Source organism: Meriones unguiculatus, chromosome 12 (assembly GCF_030254825.1).
Source record: "Meriones unguiculatus strain TT.TT164.6M chromosome 12, Bangor_MerUng_6.1, whole genome shotgun sequence".
Lineage (NCBI taxonomy): Eukaryota > Metazoa > Chordata > Mammalia > Rodentia > Muridae > Meriones > Meriones unguiculatus.
The window spans coordinates 39,680,386-39,706,152 of NC_083360.1; the positions used below are offsets into that span (position 1 = coordinate 39,680,386).

The following is a 25,767-nucleotide window of genomic DNA, read 5'->3' on the forward strand; positions in this document are numbered from 1 at the left end:
TGTGTGTGTGTGTAGCAAAAATACGCCATGAGAAATAGCCCAACCACCAAATATAGTTACAAGGCAGTTAAGATACAAAGGTTGAGGCTATGAAGAGGAAAACAGGCCGCCATCCCTGCACAGGTGAAGATACTGGTGTCCTATATTTATACAAAATAATAGATCCACCACTGATTTTTCACACATCATGGTCATTAATGTGTGTGCTGTGAGGAACAATGAGTCATTCTGAACTCTGCTGATAAAAGATATAAAAGACATTTCAAATCTTGGATTCTGTTTATTTTTCAAACTAAGACTCTTAGCCAATCAAGGTCAGATGAATTATAAACTCATGGATACCACTATGCCAAGACACTGTGAAAAACTAAGGTACAAGAAGAAACCCATCTGAAGCAAGCGTAAAGGTGTCCGTCTCACCAGGTGCTCACATGACCTCAGTTGGGTGCAGCAAGAGACAAAGCCTTAGGATAACACAAGACACGCCCCAAGGAGCAACAGGATCATGATGGATGGAGATCATAGCCACCACTCAGATTAGCTGTGAGGCCAACCAAACTTTATACTCCTTTGTAAGACAAGACACGCTGTAATTTGAATGTCTGCTAAATCCTAACCTCCAGGGTGAGGGCATTCCCTTTGGGAAGCGACCAGATTGTCACGGTGGAATTCAGTTAACACCCATATAAAAGAGACACCAGAGAGACTGCTGGTATCATCTACCGTGTGAACACACATAGAATGGGCCAACTTATTAGCCAGCACTCAAGTTCTCTCCAGGCATCAAATCTGCTGGTGCCTTGATCCTGAATTTCCACACACAAGAAATGTAAAAAATGAATTCCTGTTGTTTACAAATCCTGGGGTCTGTGGTGTTTTGAGGAGCATCCCAAAAGGACAAAAAGAAGATGATTCTGTGTTTTCCATGGGTGCTGCTTGGGTCCCACATAGGCCCCTACCTATAGAATTTGCCTTTTTGGCTGAGGTCCTCTAATCAAGTGTCATATATGCCACTGTTTACGTTCAGCTCAGGATGCTGAATGAAGAAGTGAGACAAAACAAGATGGAGGTTCTGCATGGGCTGACAGTAAGAAACACTCATACCATGGGCATGGGGGAAGGGAGGGTCTAAAAGGGCGTTCAGGTTTCTGTTTCTTTACTCCCCTCTGTTGCTCCTCCCATACCCTCCACTCTTGAGTGAAGGGCATGCTGGATAACTCAGTAAAACCCTGAAAAGAAAGCAGGTCATTCAACTGCACCCCAAGTGTCTCGGAGCTTGTTTCATAGCACCCAGATGAAAAAGACAATTCAGTCTGAGTCCTAACAACTAAGGCCACTCAAGAATGCTTCAGGTCCCTTCCCCATAAACCTGGTTCAGTAGGTAGGAAAAGATAAGGGAGCACCAAATAGTCTGTACTGAAGAATCAAGTTTACCTGCAAAAGATCTAACCTCTACTCTGGTTTCCAAGAGATGACCTACAGTCCTCTTTTTGGCATGGGGCTTTGGCCCAGACAGTCTGATCTATGATTTATGATGGAGACCCTGGGTGATGCCATTAACAATTTTGACATCTAGAAGAGTAGGTCTCTGAAGGTACTAGCTGGGCTTCCAGTAAGGCCTAAGTAGGACCCAATCCATGCAAAAACAAACAAACAAATAAACCAAAACCAAAACCAAAAAACAGACAGTTAAAGGTTAGGAGAGCTTGCCTGCTAGGGAAATGTCATTACTCAGTGCACATGGTTACACATTATAACTACAGCAATTCATACCCTCATGACTCCTCAGAGACCACCAGAAGCCCTTTTGCTCACACTTCAAGACCATCCTGTGTCTCCTCTGCTGATTTTCTTGTTTTGTTTTGTTTTGGTTTTTTGACAGTTTCTCTGTATCGCCTTGGCTGTCCTGGACTCACTTTGTAGATCAGGCTGGTCTCGAACTCACAAAGATCTGCCTGCTTCTGTTCCCAGAATTATAGGCATGTGCCACTGTGCTCAGCTTCATCTGCTGATTTTAATCCCTGTCTTCAACCATCCCTATGAGATAGTTCTCGGTAAATTTTGAGTCTTCTAGCTGTAGCAAGGGTCAGAACAAGGATACAAGGCCACAAGGACTGCCTCATGGAGACTATCTTCTTCAACTTGGATTTAACCCCAAACTCGAATAAAAGATAACTCACCAATGCTCTTTAGAAACAAATGGGCTTTTCTTGATTCTATGGGGGAAGTGAGATGGTATTGACAATGCCTCTGTGTTCTGCACTTTACATGATTGGCTGACACCAGCCCCATCATCCGGGTTCTCCAGCATGTGTACACATATAGGAGTTGTGTGAATGCAGCATGAACACACAACAGCTAGATATAGTGAGTTACACATGCTAGGCACATTAGCACTGAGGCCACACCACCTTTGGCCTCGGCAGCCATTGGTCTACTATTGCTACTATCTATTTTCCAAATGGCCACCTCAACATGCAGAACCCAGGCCATAGCAGCACAGCCTCCTTACAGCCCTTCTGGGCGCCAGGATGAAGCTGTGACAAGCTGCAGTCTGCCCCTCCCCTCCTCATACCCTGAGACTGCCTACTTTGCTCAGCCAGACCCCCTTCCTCGGTGTCCCCACATGTGTCCCTAAGGCTGTCATCTATCCATCTGCTATAATCCATCCCCTCTTTAATAAATGGCCACCATGGCATTTGGTCCGTCGAGGTAGACAAATGTCACTATCCTCTCTGGTGCACCATTTTCAAAGGAACTAAACAGAGCTCGAGCTTCCTGAAGCAGAGCCTGGAAGAAGGCCATCTTCTGATGTGAGATGGCGAGTGGAGAACTCTGGGTTGTTATAACTCCATCATGTTAATGAATAGGATAAGGCCAGCTCAGAGCACATTGCTTGGCGGCGAAGCATTCTGATGGATGATAGCTAAATAGAAGACACCAGTTTAGAGATGGTGGGTTACAAAGGCTTAACTTTAAGACACTACCACTGGTCAGTACTAGTGCTAGTACTAGTACAAGGACTGCCCTCAAGTATGAACATCGGTCATGCATGAAAGGGTTGGGGTTGGCCTGTCAGCACCCCCAACATTGTCCCAAGAGCAGTCTCTGGGCTTGAACCCAAACAGCAAAGCACATATCAGGCTCTGCCCACAGCACCAGAACCGCCTGACAGAGGGAGCTCCAGGACAGCAGGGCAGCCTGAGCTGTAATCATCCAGCAATGTGGGCATTAATGGCAGGGGCCACCTGCTGGCTGTCATCTTCCTGCTCCTGTGGGGAGCCAGATTGAGTTCAGGGATAGCAGCCATGTAGGCTCTATCTGGCAGAAGACTTCAGTGCTTTAAATCCGATAGCCCTGGGGAATGACATCAGCCGGCTGTTGGCCAGGACATTCAGTCCTTGGCCTGACATCTGAGTCAGAGAGGACTTCGGCTTGCTTGGCTGAGCTTGTGAAGGTCTGCAGCTAACGAGGCCCACAGTACAGCCATAGCTGAGGATGGCCAGCTAGTTCAGTGTGTTCTCAGCCTGCTGTGTGGCTGTGTGTGGCTGTCTTTAGCCAGTAATAATCACAGCTGTGCCATAGCTCATAACAGGTGGAGCCAAATCCGGAGTGAATGGCAAGGCTATGTCCACACCACTTCTCACGGTTGGTGATTAGCCTCACGGTCCTGGCAGTACAAGCATGTACTACAAGCAGTACATGCCTTTCCTACAGTCCAATTGTCTGCATGAACTCCCTCGAGCTGCACTGTGAAGGAAATAGTCTTTTACCATTATGAGAACCGTTTTTCTTTCCAATTTTCAGATAGGGGAAAATGAAGGTCAGAATTTAAGACATGCAGCTGTAAGCTATAAGCTTCTCTGCTGCTTAAGGTCATGGCCAGCCACACACACACCTCCCCTCCACACACACACACACACACACCAGTGTGCCTGCAGCACCACCTCCACCATTGTTTCCCTACTGGCCAGAGAACAACGCCCCAGGGGAGAAGAACCTCTTCCTGAGAAGAGGCCACAAGCAAATCAGGGGTTAGGAGAGGTGGGAAACATGCTTGGCCCACACAGAGTGACAATGAAGCCAAATGCCAAGCAGGTGTCGTGATGTCTGGCACAAGTCAAAGGACTGAGGTCAGAGAGCTTGCTAGGGACAGCTCCACCCGAGCCTTCACAGCCCTGAGGGACTGAGAGGGGTGAGTTTCATGGGCTGATATATCCTTGGTACCTTAGAAACAGTTCCAAGGCCTGCTGAGTTCCCAGAGTTCGCATCAAAGGTGAAACTTTAGAAACACAGGCATTTATTCATTTTGCAACTAATAAAAAATTCTAGTCTCAAGGAGAAAGACAAAATGTCCTGATAGAGGGAGCAAGGAGGTAAGCACGAGGCCAGGAAATGATCTGAAAGGAGTATGCTTCATAGAAATTTAGCTTGAAAGTATTGATTTGCTAAATCAATACTAACAGCTATGTGCTACTTAATGATAGGCAGGTCTGAAAAATTCATCATTCCACAAGGTGGTCATCAGGAAAGCATTGTGCAGTGTGCTTAGACACACCTAGGATGTAGCATATGCCACCCTGTTTTTATCCTTACACCCCGCACATCACAACAGCATCTTTCTTTTTCTTTTTTCTTCTCTTTTCTTTCTTTCTTTCCTTCTTTCTTTCTTTTTCTTTCTTTCTTTCTTCCTTTCTTTCTTTCTTTTTCTTTCTTTCCTTCTTCCTTTCTTCCTTCCTTCCTTTTTTTCTTTTGTTTTTTTTGAGACAGGGTTTCTCTGTGTATCGCTGCTGTCCTGGAATTTACGCTGTAGACCAGGCTAGCCTTGAACTCAAAGACTGGCCTGCCTCTCCCTCCAAGTGCTGGGATTAAAGGCATGCACCAACATTTTCTGGCTTATAAAAATTTATTTTCTTAAAAAAATATATTTTGAAGAGGGTGTGACAATAGACTGGATTCAAGCATAAACAACCCCTGCCGTGTGTATGCACACACAGGTCCTTCACGTGGGGGTGCTCCAAATGTTGAAGAGCTTAGTTTCCTTAATATGGCCACCATACCCTAAACATTATAATAGCATGAAGTGCTTGAACACTTTCTCCCTTTCAAATATTATATTTAGTGTTGTTAAGTTTAGCCATTGTTTAATTAGCTCAAAACCAAGTTTGTGGAATTTAAGCCAATGGAGTGACATTATTGTAAATACGAGACCTTAATTCTAATCATAATGTTTAGAATTAATGATGATTAGCCCCCTTCAAAATGAAAGGTTGGTTAAATCTCCCACTCCGTGTCAAGAATACTTTTTAAAAAGAAAACTGAATCAGATACTTACAGATGGGACCCACTTCTAGGAGATTGTCAAAAGAGCAGCAAGATGTGGTTCCCAGTGTAGCAACCACCTAGGAGGTAAAAAAACAAAACAAACAAACAAAAGCACCATTTTATGCCCACGTTGCCATTGTTGTAACTCAGCCTGTCCTCCATTGCTGGTGGCTAGCACAGGTACAATGGTAATGAATATTCACACAGAGATGGAAACCCATGAATGTATGCCTCATCTTTTGGTTAAAGTACCAAATCGGATAAAGAGAACAAACCTATGAAAGGAAGTCTGAACTATGGAGCTGGGGAGATGGCTCATTGGATAAAAAATGCTTTCTGTGAAAGCAAAAGGATCTGAGTTCAAATCCCCAGCTCCTGCATAAAATCTAGGCAGGGACTCACATGCTGGTAACCCCAGCATTGGAGGAGCAGACACTGGTGGATGCTCAGAACTTTCTGATCAATTGGTGTAGCTCCACAGTGGGCTTCAGGTTCAGTGAGAGACCCTGCCTAAGAGAGTTATACAAGGGCTGGAGAAATGGCTTAGCAGTTAAGAGCACTTGCTGCTCTTATAGAAGACCTAGGTTTGGTTCCCAGAACCCACAAAGCTGCTCACAACTGTCCGTAAATCGAGTTTCAGGGGACCCGATGCTCCCTTCTGTCCCCCACGGGCACCAGCACATATACGATACACACACACACACACACACACACACACACACACACACCATAAATACAGAGAAATCTGAGCGCTGAGTGTAAGGCTAGGAAGTAGCAGCTTTCATGGATAATTACCCACATTTGACCTACAAAAGATTTTCAGGGGATTGTGCCTTGGGTAGAAAAAAGATAGTTTCCACAGAACAAAGAATTTAGACATTTTCTTCCTAGTCTGGTGGTGGTAGCGGTGGTATGTGTGTGTATATGTGTAGAGTGGTTCTTGTACAGCCACAGTGAAGGCCTAGTCAAGCCACACCAGGACACTGTTAGAGAGTGTGGCTCAACGCCCTTATTCTGTGACTCTTCTTATCCAGAATGACTTTGCTCCCAAAGATTTGCTTCAACCTTCAAAAGGTCTATGAGAAAGTTCCACTGGCACTGGCAGTGATGCTGAGAATGCATGCAATACTGTGGGTCATGCAATGAAAACTATGACCCAGAATCACTGTACAGCCCAGCCCCTCAGTGCCCTGCGATGCTCTTATTTGTGTGGTTCACTCCTGTGACTGTCTCTTCCTCCAGGCTCACTGTGTTCTTGAAACCAGGTCTTTCTGTTGGTGGGAATTTGCTGGACAAATTCCTTTGCTGGACATGAAATTGTTGCTGAAATATATCTGCCAAACTGACATTCTCCAGGTGATTGGGGAAAAAAAAAAAACTGTTTATGAAAGCCAAGGCTCAGACTGATTCATAGAAATGATGCCGCTGGGACAGTGAACTTTCTCCTCAGGCTTGATAGAAACATGCAATTCCATACACCCTTGTGCCAGTCATATGTCAAATGTCAAGGGTGCATGATTGTTCAAGTCTCCCTGGAAACAGCATCACACAATACTCTTTGAACAATGTTTTCACCCTTGTGTCAAGTCTTCCCCTCCTCCTGACCCCTCCAATAATGTTACCTACACTGCAGGTGTAGTGTTAAGTTGGGCTAGCCAGAACTTCAGACATCTCTCCAGGGCCTTTCTGGCTCAATTTCAGAGATGACCAACTATGTTTGCCCTGAGAGCCAAACCCACCTCTCAGAGAGATCATCACTCTCTTTCCAGGGAAACTGGCGTCTACGGGTCTCCCACCTAGCTGCCTGGGCCCTGCTGCTCTTGTAGAAGCCCGGGTTGGTGGAGGTACTTGGCACTGGTTCTCATAGGTAATGCTTTTACCAGGGACTAGAGTGTTTCTGTACCCAGGTGTATGAGAAGGTGAAAAAGCAGGTGCTGGCTGGGCTCTGACAGGTTCTCTGGAATTCCAACCTATGTCCACAAAGGTTCTCTGCTCACAGGGCTGTCCTCAGGCCCAGCAGAGGTAAACATTTAAATATAGACTTTATGATTATACAGGTAGTTATCCTGCTCACAGGTCCCTAAGAAGAAGACCATGTCATGCCATGGGTACACCTCTGAGGCCATATGCAGAAGCTCTAGGACCATCAGATCTGAGTACAAGATTGCGAATGGGAGCCTTTCTCTTCGGGCTCATCGGAAGTAACAGGCCAGGCATGCAAAAAGGCTGCTTTGACAAATTTTAGGTGCTGTAATTATTTGGTACCTGGCTGGTCCAAAGGCAAGTATGAAAGACAGTGCCCTGCATCGAGAACCTCAGAGGCATATGAATGGTGGGTTTGCTAGTCAGTCTTTGATCCAGAAGAGGTAGGCACTCTAGGGACAACATTGCCCAAAGATGTTCAAGCATCAGAAAAGCATCAGGAACAGTGGCACTAGCCTGCTATTCTAGCTTTCAGCAGTGGAGGCAGCAGGATCTCAGGTTTGAAGTCAGTTGGGCCTATGCAGAAAGATTATTTTAGGGCAGGCAAGATGGCTCAGCAGGTAAATCTTGCCACCAGCCTGATGACCTGGCTGTGATTTCCAGGGCATAATATATTTCCAAAACAGAAAAGCCTATCCCAAAAGAACAAAAACCAAATGTGTGTATATGTGAGAGAGAAAGGGGGAGGGAGGGAGAGGCAGAGAGAGAGAGAGCAGTGTGAAGCTCAGTTGTATTATCTTGGGAGACACACTGCTGGGTTGCTTGCTGAGCTCCATTTTCTCACTCACCAGGTAACACAGTGGACACAGGACTTGCCCAGTGTGAAAGGTAGCAGTGGGCTTTCAGGCTCCCTGTTTCCAGCCTTTCCTGGAGCCTCAAGCTCTTCTGTATCTCCACCCAGTTTCTTCACTTAATGCATTCAACATTCTCCACACTTGCCTCATTTGCACAAGATGAGTCATGCAGTGGGCCTCAGGGCCTCAGTGATTTTTCTCTGGTATCTGTAATTTCATCTTGACATTTAACTGAATATTAAAATGCTTCGCGTTAGGTACCTGGCTAGCGGGTTGCTTCACATAAGACTCATAAAATGCTTTGTCTGTGTTATTCAGGGTAAAATTGCTCAGTTTCAGTAAAGACAGATTAACACTGCGTGATTTTCTCAATTTTGTGTCTCTCAGAAATGACATATCTGCAGTGCAGCAATTGCTTCAGCTTCATCTCATTTTCTCATCTAAACACTAATTGGCCTAAGCGCAATAATTTCTGCTGTTAAATTCATACATGTTAAACATTTGCTTGTTAAAAACGGCTTTTATCTATTGCTGCGTGCACAGAGTATACAGAGTGGTTTCTGCCAAATATGATTACTGCTTATCGCTTGAGATGAGCTTGTGGCCAAACATAAACGTTCCTTCTTAAATTTGCAGACAGTTATTGATTTCTTTATAATGAGCTTAAAACTGTGCACAAACAGTAACATTATGCCCTGTTCTGCACGGAGCCTTGACAGGGAATAGAAATGAGTGACTGGTTTTAATGTTTTGTCGGTGCGGGGCTGATTGCTAACTGCTTCCTGTGTGACTCAGCTTAGATAGACTCATGATCCCTGCTTCATACTTGATGTAAGGAAGGTGCCAGAGTAAGTAATTGTCCAAAAGCACATGGGCAGGGACAGATTAAAGTGACACCAATGGCCACACTTTTAGAGGACAGAGTTCTTGCTACAGGCCTTAGTCCTTTCTAGCTGCAGAGGAGCTGTGGGTAGGCAGTAGGACCTAAGACGGTGAAGCATCAGGGGGCTGCATGGACAGTGTTCTAATGGCCTGTCCACGTGCCATGGAGCTACAAGTCAGCTTGTCCTAATTCTCAGAAGCCATATTAAAGCTAGCACCTGCTCTGCTCCAGGCTCTGATTACCCCCGGCTCAGCATCACTCAGTGACGCTAACCTGATTTCAGTGTGCTCTGCAGAGCAGTAATCACATTTGTGCAGCAGGAGGGGGCAGGAGCCAGAGCAAGCCTCTATCTCGAGAGCCTGCGGCCTTCCTGCTAGTGACAGAGCCTGTGTGACCTCCTCGCCTGCTGTCCCTACTCCACCAGCTCCATCTCCTCACGTACAGGCCTTGCAGGCATTGCCCTTTGCTGATGTTATTAAGGTGGCTTATTGGAGAAGCAAACTATCATGGTGAAAATAGAGAGAAACTTTATTATAGGACTCAAGCTAGTCTGTGGAGGGACAGAGTCAGCTTCCTTGGTCAAACTATGCCAAATGTGCCTCTTATTCTCAGTAGTGGGTCTCCAGTTTGAGGGGTCTGCAATTCTTGACATATACTAAAGGCTACATCCCTGCATCCCAGGAGGGTGGGCACATGTAGCAATTACATGCACACATACAAATACTTATAACCACTAAAGAACATTAGGGTCCTAAGACCAGGCCTAGCTACTATCCCTTCCCCATCTGGGGCAGGAGGATGTATCCCAATTAAATAGCCCCAAGCTGCACTTCGAAAAAACAAACCATACACACTGTTTCAAATACCCTGTGTTTTTCATGCTGATGAATGTTATCAGTCCTCATTCCCTTAACAAAAAACAAAACAAAATAAACAAACAAAAAAATGCAATGCACCACAAGTCCCTGCCTGTCTAAACTCTAGGATATAGTTGCTTATATATACTGTTGCTTAGCAACAGGCATTATTGATCCTCTCCAAAGCTGATTGCATCTTCTACTCTTGTCTGTATATGTAGTTATCATGAAATGGTGCAAAGACTAGGCATATCTCTATCTTTGCCACTAGAAACCATTCCAAGATGAAATAAACCGTGGCTGGTCAGATATCCTTAGAGTTGGTACAAGGTACACTGCGATACAAGCATTTGTTAAATATATGAATGCATGAATGAACTGTGACACTTCTCTTTGTGCCAAAGATATCTGTGGTTTCTTTCTGAAAAACAACAACAATATACTCTAATATTTTTTGCAATTTGGGTTGTTAAAACACAATTTTGAAAAATGGGATATTGTTTCTTTCTCCCCTCCTGCATGAAAATAAAATGTGGCTTTCTTTAAATGGACTTTTCAGTGTTCATGTAAGTCCTGTGTTTCTCTTCAGCTGGTTTCTTCAATTGAGCACACAAATACAGTTGACCCTCTGTATCTGAGGTTTGATTTGAGGTTTGGTTCCAACAACCTCAAATCAAAATACTAGGAAAAAAAAATCGCACTCCACAAGACAGAACCCACACTTGAGACTGCTTGGGTGGCAAAGAATCTGAGACTAAATAGGCCACAGACCTAGGGGAAAACCAAATACTACTGTTCTGCTATAGGAACATAGTAATAAAATGACTCCTAATGACATTCTGCTATACTCAGAGCTCAGTGTCTTGCTCAGCCATCGTCAGAGAAGCTTCCTTGCAGTAGGTGGGAACTAATGCATGGAACTACAGTTTTAGAGAGACTTTGGAACAAACACTCAGTCCTAAAAGGGAGGCATTCATCAAATACCTCCCCTCAAGGCTCAGGGAACTATATGAAAGAGGAGGCAAAAAGATTGTGAGAGCCAGAGGGGATGAATGATACCATAGAAATAGTAATTTTCAGACAAAACAAGAACGATACACATATGAACTGACAGAGACTGTGGCAGCTTGCACAGGACCTGCACAGATCCAAACCAGACAGGATCCCAGACCTGAGATGGGGAAGCAGCTCCCCTCTGCAGCCAAGGATCTAGCTCTAATTAACAACTACGAACAAAGGAAAAGTCAGTTTCTCCAACGGGGTCTCTCTGGGTGTACAAAACACTCTTAAGGGCAGGCCCCATGCCCAGCAGTGGATGGCCAACACAAAATGAACTCAAAGGAGTTTTTGGAAATTTTATTTTTGTCTCATGTTGCTTTGTTTGGGCATTTTTTTTTCATGTTGCTTTGTTTGGGCATTTATTTTTTTTAAAAAAACCTTACTGGTTTTTTGCTTGTATGGCTTTTGATCCTGTGTTTTTAAGGTGTGTGCGTGTGTGTATGTGTGTGTGTGTGTGTGTGTGTGTGGTCTGAGTCTGTGTCTGTGTGTCTGTGTGTGTGTGTGTGGTCTGAGTCTCTCTGTGTGTATTTATGCATTTCTTGTAATCTTTCTTTGTTCCTCCTTTCTTTCTTTCTCTCCTCTTTTCTTTCTTTTGTTCTTTTTGTTAGCTCATTTCACCTTATTCTTATTTGCCTTTTCTATTTGCCGATTTGTCTTCTTACGCGAAAGAGAAAGAAAGAATGCATAGCATTGGAAGGGTGGAGAGGTGGGGAGGATTTGGGAGGAGATAGCAAGGGAAAACCATGATTAGAATGTGCCATACAAAATTCTAATAACTCTCTTTTCGATTAAAAGTGAAATTTTTAAAATATTAGGAAAAAATGTCAGAGAGTTCCAAAAAAAAACACTCTAATCTGCTGGGCACAGAGCACCATATGCTGAATCCATTAATAAAATGAAGTGTAGGCATTACTGTAGACATCAGAAGCACTTAAAATATGTAGGAAGGTACCAAGGTTATATGCAAATATTGTGGGCTTTCATATAAAGCAGCTGAGCATCAACAGGCATCCTGGAAACAATATCCTGTGAATTGTGAGACACAACCATATGCATAAACCTCTCATTTCTGTACATTTTCCATAAGCCCGATGTATATATTGAATGTAAACATTTCATTACAAAAAAAATTAAACTGAACACAGTAATGCAGGAAATTTGAGAGTGTGCTGGTTAGTTTTTTGTCAACTTGACACAAGCTAGGATCCTCTGGGAATAGGGAACCTCAATTGAGAAAATGCTTCCATCAAATTGGCCTGTAAGCAAGTCTGTGGGGGCATTTTCTTGATTAATGTGTGATGTGAGAGGGCCAAGCTCACTGTGGGAAATATTACCTCTGGGCAGATGGTCTGGATTGTATAAGAAAATCGAGCAAGCCATGAGAACAAGCCAGTAATACGGAGGATTGCTCCATGGCCTCTGCTTCACTCCCTGCCTCCAGGTTTCTGACTTGAGTTTCTTCCCTGACTTCCCTTTATAGGCACAGAACCATTTTTTAAGACTTTTTAATATTTAATTATGCATATATATGTTCATGTCAGAGACCAGAAGAAGTGTCAGATTTTCTCTGACCTGCCTGAGGTGGGTACTAGGAATTGAACCGGGTCCTCAGAAAGAGCAGCCCGTGTTCTTAACCACTGAGCCATCTCTCCAGCCCTGCCTTTGACTTCCTTTTATGATAGACTGTGATTGGGTTTTATACGTTAAATAAAGCCTTTCCTGCCCAAGTTACATTTGGTCAATTTTTACCACAGCCATAAAAAGCACACTAGGACCAGGGGTACTCTACACCATACAGAGAGAAATTAGACAGTGGCAGAATATTTTTCTTATTAGTCAGCCTTAGGGAGAGTAGAAGGGCTGTGGAAATCTTGCAGTTGGTAAAATATCTGCCATGCAAGCATGAGGATTGGCAGTTAATCCCCTGCATCCATGTGAAAAATTGAGTGAGGCAGTTTGTGCCTGTAATTCCAGTGCTTGGGGAGGGAGTGAAATATGTAGATCCCTGGATTTCATTAATGAGGCAACCTAGATCCGAGTTCAGTGAGAAATCTTGTCTCAAAAATTAAGATGGAGAGCAAATGATCAAGATAGCTAACATTGACAGCAAATGTGCACATGTACATACACAAAAGGACATATGTACATACTACTCCATGCATATAGTATACACATATGTGAATTGTGAGATACAGCCATATGCATAAACCTCATGAATACACATACACTACACCACACACAGACAAAGAAAAAAAAAAGATAGAAACTAAGATCTTATGCTAAGTGAAAAGTATTGTTCATGAAAAGAGGTACCCGGAGGCACTTGAAGCAAGGAAATTCATAGGCACAAGAGTGACTTCCAGGGGCTTGAGGGAGGGGAAGTTCCTATTTAAAACACACAAAATTTCAATCTTTTGAGAGAAAAGTAGTTTTATACATTGGCAAATGTAATAATTTCACATAAAGGAATCATTTGAACGTACATTAGTTTATAGTAAGTACATGCACAGAATTGCAAAGAAAAATTGTAATCTTAGCTTGTGGAGTAAAACAATAGCAATGATTATTCTGAAAGCTCATATTTCATAACACACGCCCAGATGGTCCCTGGCGTACAATGGTGCCACTTCAGACTGCTCAAACTTGTGACGGTGTGGCAGTGATACACAGCAGGAGCTTCGGGTCTAATGTACTAAGCAGCAGTGAACTACACATTTGGAAGTGAATACTGTATTTTATATGACATGTATTTCCTCAAAGTTTAAAAATTAAAAAAAAATCACAGAGAGTAAAGCAGGGACAACATAGCAACAGGAAATAACTTTTCATAATGCTGAAGGGTCAGTTCCCTAAAAAAAGGGCAGCCCTTATTGGTTTGCATCCCTCATCAAAACAGACATGTTTAAAAATTGATAAACCTGTGGAAAGAAAGAGATGAGCTAACCCTTACAGTTGAAGACTCTTAACACTCGTCTACCAGGAATGGACAGAGCCAAGAGACAGAAATTTCATAGAGACAGTTTTGAACTGAGAAGTGCCATTAATCACTGAATCTAATGAAAACTATAAAATCCTTCACATAATGACCATGGAATGTATCTTCTTCACATGTTCACATGGAACATTCACTAACACAAGCCATGTTCTGGGCCATAAGACATGGCTCAATAAATTTGAAAGAATAGACATTATATAAGACAGGTTCTTAAATTACAGTGGAATTTAACTAGAAATCAGAAGATAGCTAGATTATAGCCCAAACTCTGAGTAATCATAAAACACATTTCTAAATGTCAAAGGGAAATTTTTAAGAAATACTAAAAAGAACTTCAGCTCATAGAATATGACACTACATCTCAAGATAATTTATCAGGACAGTTAAAGTGATTAAAGAGAGACTTATAGCATTGAATGCATAAACCAGAATAGAAGGCAAGTCTAATCTGCAACCTAAGTGATCACTTTAGAAAACTAGTAAAAAGAAAATTAAGTGCAAAGTGAATATAAGAAAATAAAAAGAAATAAATCATTGAAATGGAGAATAGTAAAAAGTTGATTCTTTAAAAAGATCAATAAGTGTGACAGACCTCTATCCAGACTAGCTAAGACAAAAAGGCAGAGACACAAATTATTAAGATCAAAATTGAAACTGGAATCATCACTGCTGACCTCATTGGCATTGAAAAGATAATAAAGAATATTATGAAAAAAAAGAATATTATGAAAAAAAGAAAAAAATTAAAAAAAGAATTTTATGGGCTCTGAGCTCATAGACATTAAAGAGATAATTAGAAATAACATGGGCTCAATGTCCACAAATTTAAAGACCCAAATGAAATGCACAGATTTTTTTTGGGGGGGGGAAATTCAACGTAAATCTTACATAAAGATAAATAAGTAATCTCAGCAGAGCTGTGTCTATTGAAATTGTGTCAATAGTCAGTAACTTTAAAAATCAGAAAGCACCCAAATGGGCTCCTTGGTTCTTCCACTGAACATTTCAGAAAGAAACATGATATACATAGCTCATCTATGATACTAACATTACCATAATACCCAAACTAGACAGGAACTTCCAGAAAGGGGTATGATAACCGAGTATCTGTCAAAAATATAGATATAAGAACCTTTCTTAAAATATTAGCAAAAATTAATGCAACAGTAAGAAAATAATTACATACTACAACCAAGTGTGGTCTACTGCAGATGTAAAGGTTGGTTGAATGTTCGAAAACAAATAAATATCATCTGGTTCAAGAAAAAAAAAAGTGACATCATTGTATGTGATTCGAAGCAAAGTTACCTTTTCGCCAACTAGGATCATGCAAAACTTCCTCAGCTTGATAATAGCCATGAGCCTCGTGTTAGGGATTAACCATGGAGTCTAAAGCTTTAATGAAGAGTCAAAAAACTCTAAAGGAAACAGAATCAATTTTAAACTTAGCAACTTACTATAAACCTGCAATAACCAAGACAGTGTGGTCTTAGAAAAAGAGAGAAAAAGCCAGACCAGCAGACTAGAAATAGGTCTACACATGTAAGCCAAGCTTTGACAAAGGAGGAATGGTTATTTTATGGAGGAAGTATAGTCTTTCAGCAGACCACTCTGGAACAATGGCTCATCACAACACACGAATGTGCACTGCCTGGGAGGACCCTAAACACGGTTTATTCCTTTCACAAAAATCAGCTGAAAATAGATTATAGATTTAAGTATAAAGCAGAAAACTACAAAGCTCCTAGAATGTAACACTGAAGAAAATCTATCTGGTCATGGTGTTGAATCAGTTGGCTGGAGTCCTTTTGTTCTGTTTATACAGAAATAATGTGTAGCCAAGGAGACAGCCTTCAAGTACTGGGCGCTTTTGTTTCCCTTGGTGTTTTGCAGCAGTGAGTGATGGCAGTAAGCAGGTGGGAGCAACAGCAGGTGGCACCTTCTAGTGTTACAATCTTCATGCATGCCTTGAATATTGGGACTCTAAGCCCTGTACGTGCTATAGCTCTTGTGTAAGCCTAGAAAGTTGGGATTTTTCAGCCCTTGGTTGTAATTAGGGTTGAAGTTTGTGGGCAGCAGGAGTGTAAGGATTTCTCAGCTTTTGACAGTAACCAGTATCACACATCACGTGTAGGCCAAGGAAGTTGGAATTCCTGAACCCCAAACTCTGGCCAGCGTTACGTGCTAGGCCTGGGGCATCTGAGACCCTTGGTCTTAGAGATCTGACAGTTCTCTGGAATTCTTCTGGCAACCAGGGCCTGCAGTTTTTCTTTTCTGACACCTTATGGTCTCTTTATCCTTCCTCAGTCTCAGCTGTCCACCCTCTCTCATTGCCTCTCTTCTTCAGCCCTTCTTCATCCCACCCTAGCTGCTCCCAAACGGTTCATCGGATTCTTCTTCAGCTGTCGAGCAGCTGCCTTGCCTCTTTCACAGCCCAGCCTGCCAACTGCTCAGCTGTCGCCACTGCCACTCTGCTGCCTTTCCCATCACTGCAGCTCTGCTCTTTCTGTTGCTCAGCCTCACTACTAAAAGGAAAGACCACTGGAGAAAATCCTTTTATCAGGCCCAATGTTGCAACACCAGGGAAGGCAGCACAGCAGAGTATATCTAAGCTGATACACTCAGTGAGTCTGGGAACTCTAAGTAGACCATGAAAAGAGGCTTTTAGGCAGAAATTGCCATTTGTTTTGGACCAATACAGTCGTGCCCCTTAGCACCAACCACATCATTGAGACTTCTATTTGGATCAATCACATCCTTGCCTCTTTAGCCCCAGGCACAGCAGTGTCTTTGCTAGGCCAACGTGGACCTGGTTTCCTTCTGGCTTGTGTGGAAATGGTTGCAGGGTTATATAGAGCTCATGGAAGCTTGTGATAGCAAAAGGCCAAGCATGAAAGATTTCAAACATCCCTGGCTGATGCTGTACCTTCAGTAGTTGGAACAATCAACTATGGTTGTCTTGTTTTCTCAGGGTGGCTGTAAACTGTTCTCAATAGCTGGTCCTGGCGTAAGGGTGGCTGACTATTTGCCTGACAGTCCTGTTGCAACTATGGCAGCAAGGGAGAGCCTAAAGCTGTTCATTCTTCTGAGTGTTTGATTAGTTGTGAGAAAATGAACATCACAAAGAGTATTTAAAGACTTTTTCTTTTTTATTTGTTTGTATGTTTTGTTTTGTTTTTTAACACTATTTAGCATTACTCCAGGAAGGAAAAGTTACCTCTCTTTGGACCGGCTAATAAACTTTTATATAGTATACCAAAAGTATTCTGATCTGTGGAAAGAAAGCATAAGTTGTACTTCACTGAAATTAGATATATGTCTCACCAAAGACAAAAGAAACAGATTCAGAGATTATAACCAGCTACAGACTGTGAGAAGACATTTGGAAAACATGTAAGTCAGCATGGAAACTTTCTGTTCTATTTTTCTTTGTGAACCTGAGTTGTGGCTGAGTTGTGGCTTGAATGTGGAATGTCCCTCACAGGCTTATGTGTTTCAACACTTGCACAGGTGGCGGTGCAGCTTTAGAATGCTGTAGAACATTTGGGACATGGGGCCTAGCTAGGGGAAGTGGGTTATTGTCGGCAGGCCTCATGAGTTCTTGGCCAGCTCCCTTCTAGCCTGAGCTCTGTGCTTTCTGACTGCTGATGTGATTGAACAGCTGCCTCACATTCCAACTACCCTCCAAGCAGCCCCTGCTACCATCTGATAGGCTGTGTTCCCTAAACCAGGAGCCAGAATAATTCCTTCCTCCTTAAATTATTTCTGTTAGGTATTCTGTGACAGCAGCAACCTAAAACTGCTCTAACAAAATCAATCTGTTACTTTAAGAAAAAAAAAAAAAAAGAAAGAAACCCTAGGCAGGACTTCTATTGATGGCTTCTGGGGGGAAGGAGAGTCAGTTTTCTTTAAGGGTGTGGCCCTGGCATGTCAGCTCCGCTCCAGCGGCTCCTCTCACACCCGTGAGGATCTGGGCAACACAAAGGAGACTCAGCGAGTTATTTTAATAGGGGGGAGAGAGACACGGGTCTGGGAGCGGGTAGAGGTGTGGGTAGATTTGAAAAGAATTAGGGAGAGAAATTGGGGGTGAATAGTATAAAAATACGTTGTACAAAATCCTCATGGAATTCATAAAAACACTGTATTTAAAAGGGAAAAAAGTTAAAAATCAATTCAGGGGCTGGAAAGATGGCTTAGCGGCTGAGAGCACATACTGTTTTTGCAGAGGATCCAATTTCAGTTCCTAGTACCCATTATGGAGCAGCTCACAGCTGCCTGGAACAAACTATAGCTCCAAAGGAATCCAACACCTTCTTCTGAACTCTGAGGGCACCTACACATCACACACACACACACACACACACACACTTTCTTTGTCTCTTAAAAAAATCTTTAAAAAAATCCATCAAGTATTTAGAACATGGACAAAAGAAATGATTTCACATTTTACTAAAAATGGATGGATGGTAAATATCCACATGAAAAGACATTTAACAGTGTTAGTCATCAGAGAAATGATTATGATGACCCTAGGAGATATTATTACACTCCTATCATTAGAACTAAAATAAAAAATAATGACAAACACCAAATGCTTATGAGAAAGCCAAAAAACAAGCAAACAACAATGACAAAAAGTAACCCTGAATTTTTTATGCTGACTAGTGGACTGATAAGACAGTCAGTCTAGAAAATATTTTGTTAATTTTTTTCAGCATGTATTCCAAAGGAATGGAACTATTTCTCTGCCCAAATAGATATGCATTAATATTCACATATACTTTACTTGCAGTTGGTGGAAATGGGAGAAGCCCAAGCATTTTTCAGTAGGTGATGAGAAGTACACAGGCTGGTACCAAATCTGTGGTACAGCATTAAAAAAGAACACAAGTGACACCTGGGTGGGTCACAAAGGTACAAATTGAGGGAAAAGATGCTAACCACAGCCTTTTACATACTACATGACCCCATTGCTATAGCATCCTCAATATTACTGATATTTAGAACATGAAACAGATTGTGAGGCTAACGGGAGACAAGAAGATGAGAGTAAAGAAAGGGACTACAGGAAACAGACTATTTCAGAACCAAAACACTTCAGTACTTTAACTAGGAGAATAGTTAGAGGATCATCACTATAAAGATAGAACTATACAAGCACAGTAAGCCAACGCCAACTAACTGGTTCTAATATTATACTGCAGTTATATTGGCTGTAATATTTGGGGGTGAAAATGATGGGTGTAGGATCCCTCTGTTTTAATTTTGTAACTGTAAGAAGGTTTTTCTTTTATTGTTTCAAATTATGTGCTTGTATCTGTGCTTGGGCATGTGCACATGACTGCAGGTGCTCACAGAGGCCAGAGCCATTCAATCTTTCTGGAGCTAGAGTTATAGGCAGCTTTGAACCACCTGACATAGACGTTGGGAATCAAACTTTTGTCTTCTACAAGAGCAGTACATGTTCTTAAACAGTGAGTCAGCTCTCCAGACCCTGTAATTTTTAATGAACCCACAATTGTGTCACAATTAAAAGTTAAAAACTTTAGTGTTTATAATTAAAACAACAGTTATCATTAATTAACTAGGTAATTAACCAGGCAAGCTAAAGAGAGCATTGGAACTGGGTGCTGTGGCGCATGCCTTTAATCCCAGCACTCACAGAGGCAGAGGCAGATGGATCTCTGTGAGTTCAAAACCCGGTTGGTATACAGAGCAAGTTCCAGGGCAGCCATAGCTACACAGAGAAACCTTTTCTTGAAACACACACACACAAAAAGTATTGAAGAAATATAAATAGGCCAGACTGAAGCATAAAGCATGAGTATACAAGATACCTGATATTCAGTGGAAAGATGTAAATACGTGTAATCATAGGCCCAGAATGCAAGGAGAGAGGAAATGAAGAAATGGAAACTATGAGAAGACAATGGATAGTTTCCAACATTGATATTAGAGTCCACCTTATTTTCAGAAATGGAAATAGAGTGAGGATAAGAAACAATTCTTTTTGTGACAAGATAAAATGCCAAGATCAAGAAAACAAATGAGGATGTGAGAAAACAAACACAGCACTCACCGTTGACTGGAGTACAAACTGGTGTAGCCACCATGAATATCACTGTGAAGTTCTACTTTTCAAAAAGCGAGAAGTGGGATTACCTTGTGACCCAGCTGTACCATTCCAGGAAATATACCCAAGGAATATAGTTCTAGCAATATCCCACTACAGAGATAACTGCTCATCCAAGTTCACTGCTGCTCTATGCACAACAGAGAGGCAGTAAAGTCTGCTATCTGTCAGCTGACAAATGGAGAATGTAGAGTAATATTCCACTTTAAAGAAAAATGAAATTTGCAGGCATGTGGGTGGGTCAGGTAACCCAGACCCAGAAAGACTAGCACCATATTTTACCTCCTCTATGTGGATCCTAGTGGCGGTCTTTAGATGTGTGGGGTTACCTTGGAGTAGAAACCAGGAAAGGAGGAAGAGACCAAAGTGGTAAAGAGGAATAAATAAAGAGTTTAAGGTTTGAGAGGACAGTAGAATACAGGTCATGTGAAAGTTGACAGAGAAAAATGGGGCAGGGGAGACTATGTGGGGAAGAAGATGGTGGTACAGCGTGAAGCCTGAGCTGGGGTAAGAATAACTTGACATGAGGCTGTTTTCAAAAGCCATATGGAGGCTGGGTGAGGTAGTGCATGCCTGTAATCCCAGCACTCTGGGAAGGAAGAGGCAGGAGGAGGGAGTTCAAGGCCAGCCTGGTCTACAAAGCGAGTCCATGACAACCAAGGCTACACAGAGAAACCCTGTCTCAGAAAACCAAATACATAGATACATGCATGCACACACACAAATAAAAAGCTATATGTAAAGCAATCATTCCATAAGTTTACTAAAAATAATAATAATAGAAGGGTTTGGATGCAGATACCCTACATAAGGGGTTAAGGTTACTCCTATAAGCCCTGGATCCCATCCCCAGTGCTGAAAAAACAAAAGGGAAAAAAAAAAGATCATTTTTTTCTGAACATTTTTCTCAAACACAAATGCACACTAGAATATTACTATTAAATATGCCGGGTTCTACCCATAGTCATGCTTCCAAAATTATCCAGGAAAAGGGCCTGGAGTCAGCATTTCTACAGCTCCCCTGTTAACACTATATAGCCAGACAGAATATCCACAGAGCCCCAGTCATGACACTCTGATTGCTTCAAACATGAAGTATTAGTCCCAGGCAGAACATACTGCTCTGGCTATGTCAGAAACATGACAATTCCCAGACACCAGGTGGAGCCCCCACTAGAATCCATATCTCGGCACAAAGGAGCCAGTGTGCCATTTGACTAGGTAGATATTTTACCTCAGATGGTAAATTCACCACTTGTTCACAAGCCTCCCACAAATGAATTTCTTGATATCTGCTGAGAGCAACAAACCCAAGCAACAAAGCCTAGAGTTATTACTTTTAAAATGTGATTTTAGTAACTTTATTCTTTGGCAACTTCATACATGTATATATAACACATTCTGGTTACTCTCACACCCCATTCCCTTCAATCTTATTCCTACCCTTGACATCCCATCTTCTCTTTAAAAAGTTTCTTTCTTACATTCAGGTTGTTTTGTTTTGTCTTGTAACCCACTAGATTTGACCAGGGCTGTCTGTGTGACTATAAGCTTTGAGCTATTCTTTGGAGTGTGATTGAGCTTACTTGTGGGTATACATGTATCTTGTAGTTACTTTTCTGTTGCTGTGATAGAACACCATTACCAAGGCAAAGAAAAAAAGAGTAGATCTGAGTTACTCTTGGAGAAAGCTAGTGTCCAAAATGGCAGGGACAGCATGACAGCAGGCAAGAAGCATGGAGACAGAGGCAGGAAGATAAGAATTCACATCCCGAGCCTCAAGCATGAGGCAGAAAGAGTGAAGTGAAAATGGTGCAAGAGTTTTGTTTTTGTTGTTGTTGTTGTTTCTTGAAGCTCACTCCTAGTGAAAGGCTGTACCACCTAAAACTCCCCAAATAGTGCCACCAAATGGGGACCAAGGGTTCAAATGCCTAGCACTATAGGGGACATTTTTCATTCAAGTCACTACAACAAATGAAGACAATGACTACCTCTCCCCTAAAACACACACACACACACACACACACCTCAAACTCTACCCCAGGTCCAGAGGATCCCACCACGCCATCTTCATCCAGCATTGAACTTACAAGGAATGGAATCAGGCCAGCTGCCTTGTCTTGCTCCAGGGCCTCCTGAAGGGCAGAACCTCTCAAGGAAAAGTTGTCATCCGAAGGAATTGCTTTTAATTTGACTCCACCAATCAATCCAGCTCTTTCTACAGAAGAGTGTGCCTATGGCAAAAAAGAGTAGAGCTAAGTGTGTGATGGTGTATTCTCTTGACACCTGAGGCACTGGCTCTGCAGAGCACTGCATCTAGGCTCTAGATGCCCCAGGAAGGTGGCAGAGTTGATTTCTTCTCTGCCTTTATGAAAGCACCTCTTTCCTAGACATGTTTCTACACTGGAATCTTGCTTTCCAGTCTAGTGAATCAAACACCACCAGAGTGAAGTGTTGGCACTACACTGATTAAGTTTTTCACTCATATGTGTGATTTTAAATATACAGCAAGATACACACCAAAGGTGACAAACAGAAAATGGGTATAATGTATATTCAAAGTGTATATAATATACTTTTCAATACCTTGGGGTTTTGTATTATAAACAATGTGTACATAATATATTATATATTTTTGGTTTTGTATTATATACAATGTGTATATAATAGATATTACATACATACAACTAACAAGATAAAGTGAAGAAAAAGGAACAATAAAAGCAGTCAATCAAAAAGTCAAATAAATACAATAAGTGAGCTAAAACTACTAACTTTCTATTTGCTTCTATCTGTAGGATTTTATGAGCATTATAATGAACTCCAAGCTGGTCCTCTCAAGCCACAAGCAGGACTGAGTGGTCACAGCAAGCACAGTGCTTTTATCCCTTCTGGTAATAAAAAAAAGGCTCTGAGAATGTACATGATTTACAAAGCTGGGATTTGGCATCAGGTTAGAGCCTCCCTTCCAATTTTTCCACAGTGGAGCTTTAAAGGCAAGCCACAGGGGCATGGTGCAATTCCACAGTACAGAAATGGTAACCAGCCAGTTGTGGGGGCTCTTAGCATGTGTATTTTATTTCTGACTAGATCTATCAAGCTCCCACAATAGAATAAAAAGTTTCTCTCCTCAAGATCCCTGGAGAACAGCTTTTGGATTTGACGTGATGCTAACTAACTGTTCCTTGGATTCAGCTGTAGGGTGGAGGATGGGGGGAGGCGAGAGCGTTGGGCCAATGCCCACCCCAGCACACTCACCTGATCTGAAGTGTACGCCACCAGCTTTTCCATGATAGCAGCTTGGGTTAATTCTGGGGAGGCTGCCTGCATCTGGCGGATCACTTTAGTCCGAGCAGCCAGTAGGGCCACCAAGGTGGCTTCACTGGCACTTCCCTGAGTCCAAGAAAAAAGGGCCAAATGAAATTTGAAGTGTTGCAAAGGAGTCCCAGTCTAAACTGTTGGAAGACATATTATTTGTGTCCATAGTTTCCTTTAAAAGTTGAGCCAGAAATTGCAAAATTCACTTATTTTTGCATCTAACATCTGCAGGGGCTGGTTTAGCTCTTGTAATTAGTTTGACATTGCTTTATCCATATTATGTCCCAGCGAGCTGACATTCTGATCCTGTAGCGTATACAAGCTCCTGCAGGTGTTTTCTCATGGGTTCCTGAGGCCTGGTCTGGGACATACTGTCTCCACTTCCATCAGAGGAAGAGACTGATCCAGGGCAACCTGCCCAATCCCTGCTCTGTGTTCCTATGCATGTGGACAGAACAATTTGTATTTGCTTATAACATAGGAATGCATTTTCCTTGACACACGGAGGTTGGGTTGGAAGATTTCTCCCACTCCTTAATGTAACAGGCTGCATTGTGATTGCTCGCTCCCTGCAAACCATGTATTGAGTCTCTAGACCCCAGCATCTCAGAATGTCCTAAATTTAGAGAAATGGGACCTTTAAAAGCAGGCCTGGTGTATGCTATATGGTGTACGCGCATGTAGTCTTACCACTAAGGAGGCTGAGGCCTGAGGATAACTGTGAGTTCAAGGCCAATCTGAGTATATATAGCTGGTACCAACCTACAGGGCTAGGTTGGTACAGTGTGAGAAGGCTACAGTGTGAGAAGGTCTCAAAATACCCATAAGAAAAGAAGAAAGAAAACAAGGATGTTAGGAGACAGTAAAAAGGGAGGGAGAGACACAGGGGACCTTTAAGTAATAATTAAATCTTTAGGAAAGAGCCTAATCCAATCTGACCGGTATCCTAAGAATAAGAAATTAGCCGGCAGACATGAGTTACATAAAGGTGAGAGAGACCATGAGAAGAAAGAAGTGAGAAGCCAGTAAGAAGTGAGAAGCAATTCAAGACCAATCCTTAGGAAAAGCAATCCTGCTGACACCTTGGTCTTGGCCTTCGGCCTGCAGGACTCAGGAGTCATGACTGGGCTCTTTCAGCCATCTTTACTGTGTGCTTTGTTGTGGCCGGCCAAGTGAACCAGTGCAAGGAACCTCAACCATTTAGGAATTCTAAACAGTTCATCTCTCAAACCTGAGACTGGGTGAGAGAAATAGGTTTAGTGCCCACTGTGCTATCCCATTTAATTTGTAAAATAATCCTACTTTTAAAGTGGGCTTCATTCAAGTGGGCTTCTGTAACATGCCCCAGATTTGCAGTATGAGTTAGGTGTGGTTCAAAGCGAAGGTGGTCTTTCTTGGTACCTCCTAGCGTTTGTGCTCAGCTTCCCTGGTAGACAAATCCCAGGAGAAACCATCATCCTTTCGCTGACTGAAAGTTTAGAAGGCCATGGCGTTTTTCAGACAAATATACAGTGAATTGTGTAGAAATGCAAATTTTTCTTTATTAATATTTTATCTCCCTTCATCAGTCATGATCTTCCACTTTGATTTTCCCCATATACTGCTTTTACTTACTCTTTTGAATCAACTCCTATTCACTGAGGAAAAGGATGAGCTTTCAAGCTGGGTACATGGATTCCTATTTCTGTAGCTTTAATGCATGAGTTCAAATAAACAGACCATGGTCTTCACTCAGCCTCTGAGTGACTCACACATTTCCTTCAGGCTGTACTTTCACAGTCGTTTTGCATAGTCTCAGACCACGTCAAAGAGGCCTGGCTGACAAGACTGGCAGCTACTTCAGGAACACCCAAGCCTCTGAAGGCAGACATACAAATCCCACTTCTGTGTGCTCCTATTTCAGTCCCCCTGGCCACATTCTGATTTTTAGGATCTGCTATTAAAAAGTGGATCGTGGTTGTAGTGTTACATGACTTTAATCCCTGTGCTGAGGAGGCAGAGACAGGCTGACTTCTGTGAGTCTGAAGCCAGCCTGGTCTACGGAGTTCCAGGAGAGCCAGAACTACATCGTGAGACCCTGTCTCAAAGAAACAACAGCAGCAAAGCAGAGAGAAAAAAATTCTTTTTCCACCGTCTCTTCAGAGCCCTGGACTCCTTTGTAATTAATGGTTCTGAGAGGTCATGCTTTGCCATGCCAACCTCCCTACTATGAACTTGTTGGGGACTGTCTATGTTCTGAGAGAAAATTCTTTCTTTTGCCAACAAAAAATAATTTAAGAAATAGCAACAAACTTCAGTGTAAAAAACAATTAGCCTTAGAACATTGGATCTCAACATGCTATTGCAAGATCCGGTTTGGGCAAATTTGAACATATAAGTGAATGGCTCTCTGTCCCTTTCTGGAAGTGGAGATTTGCTGA

General features: G+C 42.3%; 1 protein-coding gene across 5 annotated transcripts in view; it reads right to left on the reverse strand.

Moving 5' to 3' along the window:
- Positions 1-25,767, reverse strand: part of Ddc (dopa decarboxylase) — an 82,780-nt gene that overhangs the window by 25,609 nt on the left and 31,404 nt on the right. For all 5 annotated transcript variants that reach the window (XM_021647185.2, XM_021647183.2, XM_060365681.1 and 2 more), the window contains exons 5-7: positions 23,288-23,422; positions 22,120-22,263; positions 5,336-5,402 (exon numbers count right to left, since the gene is read on the reverse strand). In XM_021647185.2, coding sequence (XP_021502860.1) covers positions 5,336-5,402; positions 22,120-22,263; positions 23,288-23,422 — 346 coding nt within the window. The remainder of the gene's footprint in view (positions 1-5,335; positions 5,403-22,119; positions 22,264-23,287; positions 23,423-25,767) is intronic.